The 18,620-nt window shown below is 37.5% G+C and overlaps 1 protein-coding gene across 1 annotated transcript in view; it reads right to left on the bottom strand.

The window, feature by feature from the left end:
• Positions 1–18,620, bottom strand: part of LOC150109229 (uncharacterized) — a 262,055-nt gene that overhangs the window by 50,161 nt on the left and 193,274 nt on the right. Inside the window, exon 8 of the mRNA XM_090401900.1 lies at positions 5,901–6,039. Within this exon, the coding sequence (XP_090258026.1) occupies positions 5,901–6,039 (139 nt within the window). The remainder of the gene's footprint in view (positions 1–5,900; positions 6,040–18,620) is intronic.

Genomic DNA, 18,620 nt, shown 5'->3' with positions numbered 1-18,620 from the left:
TATTGATATCCTACATATATTATGGTGTTTTTAATATTGAAAGAGCAACAAGGGAAAAGCGTGACTGGTAGAACAGCCAATAGAAAAGGTTAGCTTTTCTACCAATTATCTAGAGCCATACAATCAGCCATTCATTAATGATGAACTAAAAAGAGCTCTATTATTGTCTCACCCCAGCACAAGGGTTCTAGATGACATCCATTATCATACGCTGATAGGTGGCATCTTGTAGTAGACTTATGTTTGGAGAGCTCCAAAAGCTAAGTTGTTTAGTTTAGAAAAAAAAAAGCGATATTAGTTAAAAACTGAATTAGCTAGTTTGTATTGTGATGTTAATTAGATTTAAGTTAAAATTTTTATTTAAATATTGTTAATATAGTATTTCTGCATGGTAAGTTACATAGCATGGCACTGATTTGAAGCAGAACAGCAGTGTCCAAGACATTGTTGTTTAAAGAATTCCACCAGAGGGTCTTTGTTCAGTGCAATATCTGTGAGATGTACACATTAATGAATGGACTTTGATTTGAAATGGATAGTGATGGGAGGTTGCCAAAAATGCTACAAAAGAGATTGAAGCAGTGGACAGAACAGAGAATATGAGTGAAAATGTGCATGACCGGTGTAACAGAAGAAAATTGAAAGACAGATTATAAGTGACACAACTGAGAAAGAGAGTAAAAGTGATGATTGAAAGAATAACAGTATAACAGATGTAAAGAATGAAGAGCTGGCTGTAATGAGGGAGATAGTGAGTTTACATGGAGTAAAATACACAGGACAACGCGTGAGCTGAAGTGAATGCAGAAACTGGGGAAAGCAATGCAGAGTCAAGTAGATGTTATGGTTTTACAACAGGACTAGAATATTGCATGAATGGGCAGGTAAGTGGAACTGTCAGTTCAATGTTGCCAAGTGTAAGGTTTTGAGATTTGGTAAGCAATGATGGGATGCAAGTATACACTTAGTGGGGAAACTTGAATGGAAGTAGAGGAGATGAGAGATCTAGGAGTGATGGTGGACAAGGACCTGAAATTCAGGGGCCACACTGCACGTTGTGAAGACGTCACATCGGATAATGGCGATGATGCAGAGGACACTGACATACAGAAATAGAAAGGTTATGATGCATTTATAAGGCCTTGATCAGGCCTCATAGGGATTATTGTGCACAGAATCAGTTGCTGGGTTTTTCATGTTGATGAGGACATGTTGGAAAGGGCCCAGAGAAGATTCACAAAGGTGGTCAGCTTTGGAATGTAGAGTACGAAATAGGAGAAAGATGGGGGGGACATGATTGAGACATATAAGATAGTCAGGGGTTTTATCAGGTTAACATGGAAGAGATTTTTTATAGAATGAGAGGAGGGGGGGGGGATTGAACAAGAGGCCATCGCTGGAAACTCTATAAGGAAGGTGTGAGCAGAGGAGCGAGGTTCTTTGCATGGAGAGTGGTTAGTGAGTGGAATGCATTGTCTGAGTGTGTTGTGAATGTAGATATGAATTAGTTTAAAGCACGGTTGGATGAGCATTGTATGTAATAGTGTGTACCTTCCATGATTTTTTTTATTTATTCATATGGGTCCCCCCCCCCCCCACTGTTCCTCATCTGTCCCTTAGGACTGGTTGAGCCCTTGCAATGAGGGATTAATTATGTATTTATGACTGTAAATCTGTGTGTGTGTGTGATTCACGGGCTGTCTTGCTTGTTCTGAGGGACAAAAACCTGAGTTTCCGGGTGAAAAAACCCTCTACCTCTATATGAGACTGGCCAACTCACCTTTAGTCAAAAGAGACGAGATAAAAGTTCCTCACACCATGGATGGGAATCGAACCTAGGTCTTTCTGACCAAAGGGCTTCATCTATACCAATTGAATTATGGAGACTCACCTTCCATGATGAGTCTCTGACTGCATGGAGGTCAGATGTTAATAATAATAATAATAATTTATTTTGTAACCAAGAAAAAAAAATTCTACTGCTTAAGACAGTTTTCCCTCAAGAAATCTATTTTCCTTATTACCAAAGGTCATATCTTCATTTCAATCCATATTACCATAATTAAAATCACCCATAATGATCCCTGTTTGCTTATTTGCCAGGCCAATTTGAAAATACATTTCCTTATCACTAATCCACCATATTCCTAGTTCTACAATACAACTAAATATTTCAATCAGTTCTCTTGAAGCTCATGCTATATATCTGTCTCTAAACCACTGCACCATTTCTTTTATCTCCACCTTCTGTGGGTATAACTATTCTGCTATTTCAGCAATGTATTTTACATATTTCATGCTATTACTTTTTACTCCTTTTTATATCTTTAATTGGCATAATTTAAAAGACTGCTTGTTGTTGTTATGTGACATCCAGTCATTTTCAACTCTTAGCAATCTTGTGCACAAAGGCTCTCCATCCCACTTTGCCTCTTGTCCTTTCTTTTAGCAACTGTAAGTTCAAGTTGGAGAGTTCTTTTATGTTGCCATTCCAACTCTTTTATAGTCTTTCTCTTCTTCTCCTTCCCTCAATTTTCCCAACCATAACTGTCTTTTCCAATGATTCATCAGATTGCATATGTCTAAAGTACATCAACTTCTGTTTAACAATCATCACCTCCAAGGAGCATTCTGTCTTTATACTCTCTAAAATCTTCTTATCGATCATTCTTGTAGTCCATGTGATTCTTAATAGTCTCCTCCACACCCATAATTCAAATGAATCAATTCACTTTCTGTCTTTCTTATCAATAATTACCATTGCTTTGACAATTCTAACTTTAGTGGCCTTACTTTTTTCCTTGACTATTCTTCTTTTAATTTCATCTTCATATTTACCATCATTTTTGATTCTGGACCCCAGTAAATCATAACTTTCAACAATTACTATTTTATGTCACTCTATTATAAATTTATTTAAATTGCCAGAAGTCATCACTTTTGTTTTGCTGGTGCTTATATTAAGCCCAACTTTGTTGCTTTCCCTCTTAAAAAGTAGAATCTACAGCTCCAGATCTTCCTTAGTTTCTGCTGAGCATTGGGTAATCTGCCACTGATGAGGCCCTAGGCACGTGCCTAGGGCCTCATCATCTTGAGGGGCCTCAAAAAGACTCATTTAAATGATTTATCTATAATGTTTATAGAAAATGATATAGTTAATATGTTAAATTATGATAACATTATCGATCAATTTGCAGATTTAAAAGCACGAAAGGTAACATTGTAAGTTGTAATACTAACTAGACAAATTAAATAAATATAAATAAAGAAAAAATTTGTTTTTATTTAAAGATTTTATTGTCTTTTTAATATAAAAAACACTTTTACATAAAGGGACTTATAACAAAATTGCACGTAGGGCCTCAAAGGAACATAATCTGCTACTGGCTATGAGGGTTGTATTGTCTGCATATCTTAAATTATTTTTCTGCCACTCATCTTAATTCCAGCTGGATCTTTGTCTAATTTAGCCATTCTCATAATATTCACTATAAATATTAAAAAAGATAAAAGTATACAACCTTGCTGCATCCTTTTTTCCACTCGAACACTGTTTCTCCAAAGACTGTTTTTACTGAAGCTTCTTGGTTGTCATATAGCTCTTTTATCAAAAGGATTAGATGCTCAGGTATTCCCATTGATCTCATTACAATCCACAGTCTGTTGTGATCCACACAATCTTTCTTATAATCAATAAAACAAATGAATACTTCCTTCTGAAATTCTCTCCTAAAGCCTGGCTGTTCTTGTAGCATTTCTCTATTCACATATGGCTCCAGCCTTTGTTGAATCACTTTCAACATAACTTTACTTGTAAGTGAAATTAAAGTGATGGTTCTATAATTCTCACAATCTCTGGGATTTGATTTTTTTTTTTGGAATTGGTATGAATACTGATGTTTTCCAATTATATTTTCTTTCAAATCTGTTGACAAATTTCAGCCAATATATTCACTACTTCATTCTCAGCTGCTCTCAATAATTCCACTGACACACCATCAGTTCCAGGAGCTTTTCCTTTTGACAGCTGATATCGCTTCACTTTTCATTATCATGGGTTTCTCAACAAATTCTCCTTCGATATTATTATCTTTCTTGCAGAAATCCTCTACATACTCCTTTCGTCTTTTTTTTTTCACTGTTTATTCTTCCATCTGACATTTTCCCGAATTACTTTTTACAACTCCTAATCTATGTAACGTAATTTATAACGTAACTTCCTTGTAACATAATTTATTTTTCTACACAGATCTCTTGTTCTACCCATAATACTGCATTCTTCAATTTCCTTGTACCTTTTGTTTAGATGTTTTCCTTATCTTTTCTAGCCTGTTTCTGGAAATAAATCTGCATTCAGTTGTCTTACTCTTTCTTTGCTTCTCTGAAGTTTCATTTTTCTTCTTTCCTCTACTATTTTAATAGCTTCTGACAACCATTTATGATCTTTCTTTCTTGTTGCTTTACTTGGAGTCTTCTTTACTGTTCTATGACTGTACATTTTGTTTCTTCCTAATGTTCTTCCAATTCTCTTCCTGTCTTCTTTTTAATTTCTTTCTGACTTCTACTTTAAAATGCTTCACTAATATAATTTAAATAAAATCTGATACTGTTCTTTTGTTTCTTCTTAGTCCTTAATTTCAGTTTAACTTTAGCTATCAATAATTCGTGATCTGTCCCACAGTCTGCACCAGGTAGTGTCTTGGCTGATTGAATAGCACTTTCTGCTGGCAACAATATAATCAATCTGATTTCTATATTCTCCATTTGGCAAAGTCCATGTGTACAATCTTCTTTTATGTTGTTGAAAGCAAGTGTTTGCAATAAAGCAACTGTTCTCAACACAAACCTTCAATATCCTTTCTCCTGCTTCATTCCTCAGTCCTAAACCAAATTTTCCAGTGATGCCTCATTTTCTTTTTCTCCCACTTTTGTATTCCAATCACCTAATATCAGGAGGAAATCTGTTTTATCAATACTGTGTACTACTTGTTGCATACTGCTGTAAAATTCTTCGACCTCATCTTCACTTGATTCTCTAGTGGAGTGCATACACCTGTATGAGTGTAACATTCACTGGATATGATTTATTCTATTAATATGATTAGAATTATTCTATCAGGCACTGGGTTGTAACCCAAATGTATTTTCTGTATTCTCTTCTAACTATGAATGCTACTCCATTTCTTTGAAGGTTTTTATGTCCAGAGTGATACATCATGAAATCATTGGTATCAAATTGCCCCATTTCTGTCCATCTCAGTACACTGATTCCTAAAATCTGAGCTCAAGTTCTCATTTCTTTCTTTACCAGTTCCAGCTTTCCTTGCTACATGCTTCGTGCATTCCATGATTCTATTTTATGTAAATCAGTAAGGTGGAGGCATCTTCTTCTTCTTCAGAGATTAACTCTATCAGAAGTTGAACTTCCAGAAGGCTTTGATACAACTTCATCATTCTTGTTAACTTCATTGGAAGTTCCTCTCTGCTCTTTCCCAGTAATTCCCAGCCATTTCAGTGCCTTCCGACCTGGATGTCCCATCTTCCAGCACTATATCACAATAACTTAAGCCTCTGTTCATAAGATTTTCTTGGCAAAATATATATAGTTTGCCGTTGCCTTCTTCTGTGTTTGGTTACCCTACAAGGTAAGGAAAATACCCGCGTGTGTGAGAGAGAAAGAGAAGGCAGATTCTCACTACAAGAGACGAAGAAAAGTAAAATAGGAAAATTTGGGGGATGAAGGAACAAGAAGGAAAGAAAGAGGGGTGAGTGGGGACCAGCCTACAGATAATATAACAGATGTATATTACATGAAATAAGGCATGGTCCAGCATCAGGTACCCCGGGTTCGCCACTCCCGTACTCACTAAAGTGAGTCCCTGAGGCAAAAGACTGCTTACCTGATGCAAGAAATCACTACACCTTGTCAGTATGAATTTTTCAACTTTTTCTTCTATGTTTTTTTCATAATCATTAAGTTTCTGAGAATATAAATTAAGTAGGGCAGAAAATTTGTTCTCTATAGAATTCTGGATTTCCCTGTAAAAAATATTTACCATCATTTCAGTAAAATAATAATAATAATAATAAAAATATTATTGGACATGTCCATGGAGTCCAAAGACTTATCATGAGAGACCAATATTAACCATTAATTAACCTGATGCTTATCATACCCCCTCCTTCAACTAATTCCCTGACTGCACTCATAACTAACTTCTGGTAATCCATTCACCAGTCCAAGCAAAAAATCTAGTTTTACATTCTTTTTGGAGTGAAAATCAGAGTGATCTGATTTTCACTCAACTTCCAGGGAATGGATTCTTGTTTTCTCTCCTCCAGTCATGTACTGAAAAATTTCTTCTGCATGTATCCTATAGAATAACTTAATAACTTACATGTTTATTATTCCCTATTAACCAAATTTTATAATCCAAGAAATTTTAAATCTGTTATTATATGGAGAATTCTACAGACTAGTCACCATCTTGGTCACTTTCTTCTAGATCCTCTCCACCCATTTTCTCGTTAGCAAGAATCAAATAAGAGGTGATCAAATCTGAGCAGAGCAGTTCAGGATCATTTAAAACTCTATAAAGAGGGACAATAATTTTTTTTTTAATCCCTACAGAATGTTTTTCAATATCTCAATGATTCTTGATAGCACATAATGTATTAGTAATATATTCTTATTGTGTGACACCTCCAAGGACTCATTGAGAGAGGACATGCTACAATAAATCCACCACTTAAACTACTAACTACAAGGAAAACGACCACCACCACCATTATCATCATCAACAACACAAAATGCCATCTACTGCCCACCAACACTAGTATTTTTTGTCTGTAAATTGCATGTTCTCAATAACAATATAATAATATTATGGTTGAGTTAGACAAGGCAATGGATACATTATGAGGGAAACAACCTTTCTTATGCTGCCATGTAGATCTATTGATTTTAACACTAAAATATTCTTATTAAAGGAGTATATACAGTTAACTTCTAAAGGGTTATTTACAAAAATATCTAGTACAAAATATACAGAGACAAACAAGTTTTTTTACAACATTCTCATGGGACTTGACCTCTGTAAAAAATCGATGTAATGTGCTTTAGAATATTTAAGCTACAATCGAGTTTTTACAGAGTATCATATTCCTATCCATCTGTTCCTGAATTCTTCCTTTACCAATATTTTATCCATCATTCTTGAGATACTAAATGGTCTATACTTTGCTACAACTATCTTTTACAGCTATCTTTATATAAAGGAACTATCTTGTCCTTTTCCCACTCTCTTGGAACCAGAAATTCATTTCATTATGAGACAAACAAGTCAGAAGCTCACATTTTCTCACATACAAAGGCCTATAACCTGTCTAATCCCATGGTCATATTCACAATGAGTTTCATAATATCCTAAACTTCAGTTTACCCACCTCCATTCTCACAATGGTCATGGTCTCTGTCGCATCAGTCACTGCATTATCACTACTTGAATGATACATACTTGAAAAGCAAGCACTCATCAAGTAATCAACTATTTCTTCTACTTTTATCTTCCTGCATCTGCATTCATTGAGATTATCCTTGTATAATTATCTTTCTTTTTACTTGCCATATAGAGAAAACACTGTTTAGAATTTAGAAGCCTTTAGCTCATTTTGCTAATTTGCTCTAATAACTCAATTTCACTTTCTGCCAATATCTTTTCTTCATGCCCAATCTTCATTGCTCCTGGTCCTCCAGAACAAAATAACTGCTAAACATTCTACTCTATCTTCAGTCTAATATATCACTTGTGTGCATTATCTTCAACAAGTAAAGTCAGTCATCCTACTAGCCATTGAACTAGATAATTTTCTAGGATTGTGCTTTACTGCCTCAGTCTTTCATATGCCACTTTATTTTTCACTACACCAATCAATGCCTGCCTGCACCTTATACTACTTATAAGTACCTTTACTACTCTAACCACCACCACTCACCCTTTCATCTAAGTGCGGTAGAAGTTTTCTTGGATTTTGCTTTGAAACTCAACTTTTTGCATGTCACTTTCTCCTTCAATATGCTAAACACCCTCCAGTCATACAATTTACATTCCTCATGTCGCTGATGAGTACCCTGCATAATTTTACGATTCACTCATTTCATTCTGACCGTTCATCTTTCTACCTTGAGGAAAACAGTCTGACTTTGGTATCAGCAGTTGATCTTAGTCCAGACACTACTAATTTCCTTCTTCAAATGATGACGTCCTCTCTCCCTTCAGTGAAGGCTGCACTTAACTAGCCCCCCCCCCACAACTACATAACCACACTCAGCATCCTGTCCCACCCTCAGTAACATCATGGTTGCTTCATATTATCTCTGTATGATATATTATTATTAAATTCAAGACTAATAACATTCATACTACCACCACCACATATTGTGTTAAGTAAAGATTTCAAAGCAACTCACACAGATCAATTTCTTACTTATACACACTATTCTCCTTCATTGGTGCTCTCAAAGTTTAAGTCATCCATTATTATCACATGCCTATCATTCACCCACCTCATCTGCCTGAAATTTTGAAATCCTCTCCATCTACTTTTCCTACTATTAACTAAATATTCTTATTCATCTTATAAAAATAAAACTCAAAAACCAGGTGGATTCCAAATGGATAATCAACTTGGAGAGACTCTTCTGAAAGTACCACTGTACTCCAACCCTTCTTTTAATTTTTTTTTGCCCTCTCAAAAAATCCCATATTCATTAGCATATCATATCCTATCATTTCTTTCCTTGTTATCAACCAATAATTTTTGGGACCACTGAAAAGAGCCACAAATGCTGCTATTTTATTCCTAATACTCCTTACATTGGTGCTTAAATGTAATATCTTGCCCATCACTGCCTTTCATTCCCACAATTTTTCACCCTATCCTCACAGAAGGCCTCCAACTTTGTTGCTCCTACAGAGCCCTATTGGCCATCCCTGTAGCTCTATTTCTCATATCACCACTGCTCATTTCACTAATGCCAGTGACTTCCAACTTACACTCACAGTCCCATCATCTAATTCTCATTTTCCTGCCTGGACACAACCATTCCCCTATTCCTTTTCTCTCAACAGTGATTTACCCAGGTTTAAATGCTGTTCTTATTGAGATGCAGCTTGACTATCTCTAGCAAACATCTTTCTCTTACCATCAAATTTATCTCAGATATCCACAAATTCAAGGTCTTACTTCTTCACACCCTTGAATTTGAAATGAACACTAATAACTTCTCTGTAGAACTTGCAGAACTTAACCAAAAATAAATACCAACATACATAAGAAATTCCTACGTAGAAATTCTATTTTTAAATTATTATAATTAAAAATAACAAAACAAAAACCTAATGTCTTACTTTTACAAAGGCACATCACATGGTTGAGTACAATACTAGCAGATTAGCAATTTTGGTTACTGGCATTACATATGATATGTAACATTTCCAAGATATTACATATAAACATTACAAGTGTGTGTGTGTGAGGGGTGAGTATATACATAAGCATTACACTGAAAAAAAAAAAACAGTACGTTTATTTTTAAAGAGACCAGCTGTTTTTTTAAGAACAAAGTAAGTTATTGGATTTCTAATAACTCTGTTCTTCAGAAGATGAAGAGTTAGAAGATCCACAGATGGCAGGTGAGCAGAAAGTATATGAGAAATTGAATCAACATGATGTCAATAAGGCTATAGACTTTCTTGAATAGCGAGAACTGTGGAGTTTCCATAATTAAACATTCATATGTGTGCCTCAATAAAAAGTAAATATTATTTTTTACTGTGGCACACATGTGAATGTTTAGGCTATTAAGGATGTAAGATTTGATGGTATATCAGTATTAATATAAGATCAGTATTATTTTGTGTTAACATTAGATATTTTACCAGAATTTTAAGTAGTATTGTTTGCTTTTTGTTTCTTGGTGTGTCTGTGCAATTTTTGCGTGTTTTCTGTTATTTTAACTATTATTTTTAAGAAAAGATAGCGTACACATGGCACCGATAAAGAAAAAAATGGCGGCCAGGTCGCCATGCTTGCTTAAGAGTTTTGATGTAAAAGAATTTATGCAATGTGCTGTCTGTGAGATGTATGCCTTGCGAAGAGCGGTAGGAGTCTGGTTAGAAAGTGATAGTGGAGTTAATATGTGTAAAAAGTGTAAAGAGAATGAGGACTTCAAGCGTGTTTCGTGTATCGAGACTGATATCGTTAACGGTAGTCAGAATGCAGAAAATGGCGGTGTACTAGAGAATTGCGTGGTAGTGCCAGATATGTGTGAGAGCGTCGCTGAAAGTGTAAATGAAGGTAGAAACACCGAAGGAATGGATGATTTGATCGATAATGAAAATGGTGAGATAAATGTGAGTAGCGAAATTGCCCGTTTAAATGGCGCGATACACAGAGCCAAACGACAACTGGAGCGTATGCAAAAATGTGTGTTGAACGTACCGACAAATAACCGGCGGAAGTCTGTGACGGCAAATAATAGAATGTACGTAAACTTCAATAAAATGAAGGAGCGAGTGCTGTATGGGGATTCGCTATTAAGAGGCGTAATAATTGAGAGTTTAACGAAGTCGTACCAGCCGGGTGCGAACATAAAGGACGTCAGCGAATCTATTCGACTGCAAAAACAGAGGGTGAAAGAGATGATAATAGTGGCAGGAACGAATGATTTGAAAGAGGACAAAATGGAAATGATAGAGGATGTGAGGGAGTTGTTTGAGGTAGCAAAAGAGAAGAGTGAGAGAGTTAGGATGGTGAGTATCTTACCGCGGTATGACAGCGAAGTGTTTAGAAGGAGGGCCATAATTGCCAATGACTTTATGCGTGGGTTATGCATGGAGAGTGGTGTGGAATTTGTGGATGTGTGGAATGAGTTCGATGGGCGAAAGGACTTATATAAGATGGATGGGTTACATTTGAATGGAGTTGGTGTACGGAGACTTGAAAGAGTGTTGATGAATGATGTGGAAGTGGATGTACAGACTCAGGGAAACTAGATTTATTAAGAGGGGGGGAGTAGATATGTAGACTTTAGGAGGGGCAGTTAAGTGTATGAATGAGTATATTATGCCCGGGCGAGTACGACGGACAACAAATCAGAATGGGATAATTAGTATAAGGAATCAAAGTAGGGATGGGACAAATGGGCTTCTGCGATTCATGTACACTAATGCCAGGAGTATTAGGAACAAGAAGGAAGAGTTTTTGGCCATGGTTGGCACTTCCAGGCCACAGGTTGTCGGTATTAGTGAAACATGGCTGACAGAAGATGATAAAGCTAGTGGGATTGAATGCGATGGGTATAGCGTGTTCAGGAGTGACAGGGTGAATAAAAAGGGGGGAGGAGTGTTATTGATGATAGCTGATGAGCTTCAGCCAAGGAGTATAGAAGTTGAACTGCAGGATGGGGAAAAAAGCACATTTGAGGCTGTTTGGTGTGAGATACAATCTAGCAGAACAAAATATACAATTGGGTGCTGCTATAGACCGGGTGATGGAGTGGATGGTGGGAATAGTATGCATAAGCAAATAGAAGAAATGAATGGAAGGAGGGTAATTATTATGGGTGATTTCAATTATGGTAATATTGACTGGAAAGAGGAGAGGGCACATGGGAGGAAGGAATTGGATTTTATGCAGTTATTAAGGGACAACTATCTACGGCAACATGTATTGGAAAATACCAGGGGGCAGAGAGTGCTGGACCTAGTAATTGCAACTGAGAATGTGGCTGTAACGAACATGACCTTGTTGCCACCAATTGGTGAGAGTGACCATAAGGTCATGACTTGGGAGGTGGCTAAAGGAGTCGAATTTACAATTAAGACAGGGTATATGTGGAATTACCGGGCTGGTAAGTATGACAAGCTTAGGTGTGTGCTTGGCTCAATGCCATGGCATGTAAAACTGCAAGGGCTGGATGTTGATGGTGCATGGGAGGTGGTCAAGAACTGTTTGCAGGAGGCAATGGTTGACTGTATACCAAGAGTCCGAATAATAAATCAGGTAGGGGTTAAATGGATGAATAACACTATTAAGCTTGAGCTGCAAAAAAAGAAACAATTGTGGAGGGAATTTAAGGAGAAGGGTGACCATCAGGTGCATGAACAGTATAAAGCTCAGGCCAGGATGGTAACAAGGGTGGTAAGAAAAGCAAAAGCAGATTACGAAAGGAAATTGGCCATGCAGGCTAAAGAGAATCCCAAACAGTTTTTTCAATATGTTGCAAGTAAAAGGAAAAATGCTCATGGTAGAATGATCTTAAAAAATGCTGAGGGTAGGGAGGTAACTGAATCAGTCGATGTTGTGGAATTACTGAGCGAGCACTTTGCAAGAGTATATCATCCAGGTGGTGGCTTTGCGGAAATGGAGGAACCAACAGCTTATACTGGAATTGTGATGAATGAGGTAGAGGTAACTAGTCTATTACAGAACCTCAATGTCAATACATCTGTGGGATTGGATGGTATACCAGCTCGTGTCGTACGTGAAGCGGCCAAAGAATTGTCAGTGCCCTTGACCATTATGTTTAATTTGAGCCTCAGGACTGGGTCAGTCCCAAGGGGGTGGAAAGAGGGGAAAATAGTTCCACTGCACAAAGGTGGTTCCAAGGCTGCTGTTGAAAATTACCGGCCAATCAGCATAACAGGAATCATTATCAAGGTCTTAGAGAAAATAGTCAAGAGGAAAATACAAGATTGGATAGAAGAAAATGGGATACTGTATCGGGGACAGCATGGTTTTGTGAAGGGTAGGTCATGCCTCAGTAACTTCCTCACGTATTATAACACAGTGACGGCTGAACTGGATAAGGGTAATGGGTTTACAGTGATTCTGCTGGACCTTGCTAAGGCCTTTGACAGGATACCACATGGAATTCTAATCAGTAAATTGCAGCATATGGGAATGGACATAGGGTTGGTGAGATGGATAGGAGGGTGGTTGACGGAGAGATATCAGAGAGTGGTTTACTCAGGAGTAGAGTCCACAAGACGGCCTGTGACTAGTGGTGTACCACAAGGATCTGTTCTTGGACCACTGCTGTTTAATTTGTTCATAAATGATATAGGAAAGGATCTGAGAGGAACAGTTCATTTGTTTGCGGATGATGTGAAGTTGGGTAGGGCAATAGTGAATGCAGATGACGTCAAAATTTTGCAGGATGATTTGGATAGATTGGAGGTCTGGGCTAGGGAGAATGGATGTCAATTTAATGTGGCAAAATGTAAGGTTATGCATTTTGGGGTGAAAAGATGGGAGGCAGTTTACTGCATTGGTGGAACCGTGCTCCAGGAAATTGATGAGGCACGAGATTTAGGAGTGTTGGTGGATAAGGAATTGAAATTTAGGGGACACATTGCAAAAGTGGCCAAATCAGCTCATCAAATCACTTGGTTGCTGAAGAATACGTTGACAAGCAGAGACAAGCAGGTTATTGTTCCTCTGTATCGAGCCTTGATAAGACCTCATCTCGACTACTGTGCTCAGATTTGGTCACCTAGGTTTCTTCTTGATGGGGAGGAGGTGGAGAGGATCCAGAGGCGAGTGACCAAGATGATAGCAGGTCTGTGGAATGAACCGTATGAGAACAGGTTGAAGATTTGTGGGTTGCAAAAATTGGTTGATAGGTGGAGGAGGGGAGATATGATTGAGACATTCAAATTACTGAAGGATTTCTATAAAATTAATTCAGAAGATATTTTTGAGAACAGGGCTGGTTGTGGGAGGACTAGGGGACATCCATGGAAACTGGGCAAAAGTGTGGTTAGTAAAGGTGTTAGAGCTGGGTTCTTTACTTTTAGAGTAGTGAATGAGTGGAATGCGCTCCCTGAGTCTGTGGTGGATGCTGTGACAGTGAATGAGTTTAAGGCGAGGTATGATAGATACTGTATGAATGTCGAATAGTTGTGATGAAAATGATTTGGGGCCTCCCTCGATGAGTCTAATGACTCCCTGGAGTTGCCCGTAATAATAATAATAATAATAATAATAATAATAATATCACTACTTGTCTTGAGGATATGTTCCAGGAACAACAACAGCTTTAACTTACCTCTATAATATGAGTTATAGAGAGTGATAAGACTAAGGCTTTGAATTATAGACTAATCTGTTTGTTTGAAGTTGTGTTCAAGGTGTTAGAAAGGCTAGTGAGTACCAGGATTCAGAACTGGGTTGCAGCATCAGAATTTTCTTTCATGGACTGCATGTGTTTGCTAAAGGAAGATCATGTTTTAGTAATCTACTTACTAGTCGTGGCTAGTCCATAAGGGCTGCATTCAGTGCAGCCCTTATATACTAGATGTTGAAAGTTTATTTTTCACTTGGTTAAACTATAATAAATATAGTTTAATCCTTTATCCAAGTGTGAGCAAACAAAGTTTGCACCTGAAAGTATCTTCAGGACTGGGGTAAGGTATTACAACACCGGGCAACTCGTTGCAAAGGTGGACCAAGCTAACATCATTCCTATCTCAGTATCTCCCATAATGCAAAACACATCTCCTTGCAGATAGGTATAATGTTATGCATTAAGGGAAGGGCCACTACCCAGACTAGTATGGACCTTCATTGAGGTCTCTTCAGTGGGAACCAGGCCCATAAGTGGAGATACCAGGCAGAAGCAATAGCGAGGTCATCTTTACTTATAGGAGTTGCCAAAAGGTGTGCAAAGATGCTGAAAGCTTATTTTTCATTTGGTTAGACTATTATAAATTTAGTTTAATCTTTTATCCAAGTGTGAGCAAACAAAGTTTGTACCTGAAAGTATCTTCAGCACTGGGGTAAAGTAGTACAACACTGGACAACTCGTTGCAAAGGTGGACCAAGCTAACATCACTCCTATCTCAGAATCTCCCAAAATACAAAACACATCTCCTTGCGGATATGTATAATGTTATGCATTAAGGGAAGGGCAACTTTCAACATCTTTCTCTAAATCCAGAGTAATTTAATAAAAAGGTGGCAAACCTTTTGGCAACTCCTATAGGTAAAGATGACCTCGCTATTGCTTCTGCCTGGTATCTCTACTTCTGGGCCTCGCTCCCACTGAAGAGACCTCAATAAAGGTCGAAACTAGTCTGGGTAGTGGCCCTTCCCTTAATGCATAACATTATACATATCCGCAAGGAGATGAGTTTTGCATTATGGGAGATACTGAGATAGGAGTGATGTTAGCTTGGTCAACCTTTGCAACGAGTTGCCCGGTGTTGTTCTACCTTACCCAGAGCTGGTGCTAGGGTCTTTATCGCCCGCATGCAATGTCTATCTAAGTGCACCTGTAACGATCCGGGCGTGTGTGGTTCTTTTCGATAATAAAAATTTAAATTATTTGAAATTTCTTAAATAAATTTTGACGTAACTGCCACACGTGGGTTTGCTAAATGTAACGAACCGGGGGTGTTGACTAGACAGGATAATCGTCAAAAACCTGAATATTGAAAAAATTCTCAAAAGTTAAAGCAAATTTTGATAAAGCCACTTCACTTTAATCGTTGAATATAATGATACAGGGATTATAGCCTTCTCACCAACCCGAATCGCTAACAAAATTAAAATGAATTTTAATTCAAGTTAAAATATATTTAATAACTTGTAAAAAATGTTTAATAATTTTTATAAGTGGAACTATCTTTTAGGAAAATAAAAGAAATTCAAGATAGATGCAAAAATAAGAAAAGAATTCAGAAATAATTAGAACATTTAATATAAGTATTCAAAAAATAACATCTTTTCAGAATAACAGAAAATAAATTAAATTACATAAATATACTTGAAATTTTTTAAATTAAAATTTAAGGGTTTTTGATTTCAAATTCATAAAATTAAAAATAATGGGCTTAATGTCTAATTCCGCACATATATCATTTTCAATAGCCATTAAAACTACTTAAGCTATTAAACCTACTTTAAAACCTACTTAAGAACAAGTATGTTCTTATCAATTTCAACTTGGAAAAGGAATGTTCACCACTCGCTACACTAACAGGTAAGGTTAATAGTATTCTTAAAGAAATTGAAAAGTTAGGGAAAGATAAATTATTGGACACAATAAAATTAAGAATATCGAAAGGGTTTTGAATATTTAAATTATCCTTCTGAAAAATATCAAGGAAAGCACATAATTCGCATATAATTCTATTGCATTTACATCTTTATTGTCGCCATCCTTCAAGGGGATCTCTAAATCGTCACAATTTTTTCATAAATCTTCGTTATTAATTTGTAGTAATCGATACAAGAAATTGAAATTATAATGTTTTTAGTTGTTCAAAACGTTCTATTATTATTATTGTTCCGGGCAACTCCAAAAAGTTGACAAATTCATCGAGGGAGGCCCTAACACCATGTCAAGAACAACTATTCGACACTGATACAGTATCTATCATACCTTGCCTTGAACTCATTCACGGTCGTAGCACCCACAACAGACTCTGAAAACTTATTCCACTCATTCACCACTCTCCAAGTAAAAAACCTAGCTCTAACACCCTTGACAACCATGCTCTTGCCCAGCTTCCATGCATGACCCCAAGTCCTCCCACCACCAGTCATATTTTCAAAAATATCTTCTGGATCAATCTTATAGAAACCCTTCAGTAATTTGAATGTCTCATTCATATCACCCCTCCTTTGCCTATCGTCCAATCTCTGCAACCCACAAATCTTCAACCTATTCTCATAAGGTTCATTCCACAGACCTGCTATCATCTTGGTCACTCGTCTCTGGATCCTCTCCACTTCCTCCCCATCACGAAGAAACCCTGGTGCCCATAACTGGGCACAATAGTCCCAGTTATGGGCATCAGGGTCTTATCAAGGCATGATACGGAGGAACAACAACTTGTTTGTCTCTGCATGTTAAAGTATTTTTCAGAAGCCAAGTGATTTGATGAGCTGATTTAGTCACTTTTGCAATGTGCCCCCCTAAACTTCAATTCCCTATCCACCAACACTCCCAAATCCCTGGCCTCATCAATCTCCTGGAGTACGGTTCCACCAATGCGATATACTGCTGCTATTCTTTTCACTCCAAAGTGCATAACCTTACACTTTGGCACATTAAATTGACATCCATATTTCCTAGCCCAGTCCTCCAAACTATCCAAATAATCCTGTAACATTTTGACATCCTGTGCACTCACGATTGCTCTACCCAACTTTGCATCATCAGCAAACAAGTGAACACTTCCTCTCAAATCCTTTCCTACATCATTGATGAACAAATTGAAAAGCAGTGGTCCAAGAACAGAGCCCTGCAGCACACCACTAGTCACAAGCTGTCTTTTAGACTCCACTCCTGCATAAACCACTCTCTGGTATCTCTCCTTCAACCACACTCCTATCCATCTCACCAACCCTATATCTATCCCCCATCTGCTCCAGTTTACTGATTAGGGTTCTATGTGGTATCCTGTCAAAGGCCTTGGGAAGGTCCAGTTGTATCACTGTAAACCCCTATCCAGTTCAGCCGTCACTGTGTTATAAAACATGAGCAAGTTACTGAGGCATGATCTACCCTTCACAAAACCATGTTGTCCCCCATACAATATCCCATTTTCATCTATCCAGTCCTGTATTCTTTTCTTCACTAATTTCTCTAAGACCTTGACAATGATTCCTGATATGCTAATCGGTCAGTAATTTACAACAGCAGTCTTGGAACCACCTTTATGCAGTGGAACTATTTTCCCATCTTTTCACCCTCTCGTGACTAACCCAGACCCGAGACTCAAATTAAACAAAATGGTCAAGGATACTCACAATTCTTTAGCTGCTTCTCGTACAACACGAGCTGGTATACATCCAATCGCATGGATGTATTGACATTGAGGTTATGCAATAGACTACTCACCTCCACTTCATTCACCACAATTCCCGTATAATCTACTGGTTTATTCGTTTCTGCAATGTCACCATGTCCTGGACGATATATACTTGCAAAAGTGCTTACTCAGTAACTCAACTATATCAACTGATTCAGTTACCTCCCTACCATCGACATTCTTTAAAATCACTCTGCCATGTACGTTTTGCCTTTTACTTGCTACGTATCTAAAAAACTGTTTAGGATTCTCTTTAGCCTGCATGGCCAATGTTCTTTCGTAATCCTTTTTTTTGCTTTTCTTACCACACTCGTTACTCTTCTGGCCTGTGCTTTATACCGTTCATGTGCCTGCCGGTCACCTTTCTCCTTAAATTCCCTCCATAGTTGTTTCTTTTTTTTTTGCAGCTCAAGCTTAATGGTGTTATTCATCCATTTAACCCCTACTTGATTTATTATTCAGACTCTAGGTATACAGTCAGCCATTGCTTCATGCAAACACTTCTTAACTGCCTCCCATCCACTACCAACTTCTAGTCCTTGCAGTTGTACATGCCATGGCACTGAACCAAACAAACTCCTAAGCTTGTCATACTTTCCAGCCCGATAATTCCACATGTACCCTGTCTTAATTGAAAATTCCACACCTTTAGCCACCTCCCAAGTCAAGACCCTGTGATCACTCTCACCAATTGGTGGCAATGTGGTCATATTTGTTACAGCCAAATCCTCAGAT

Source organism: Typopeltis vanoorti, chromosome 2 (genome assembly GCF_054136105.1).
Source record: "Typopeltis vanoorti isolate ZY-2024b chromosome 2, IOZ_Tvanoo_1.0, whole genome shotgun sequence".
NCBI lineage: Eukaryota > Metazoa > Arthropoda > Arachnida > Uropygi > Thelyphonidae > Typopeltis > Typopeltis vanoorti.
Note: the sequence above shows the minus strand (reverse complement) of the source record. Positions and strands in the feature narration are given on the sequence as shown.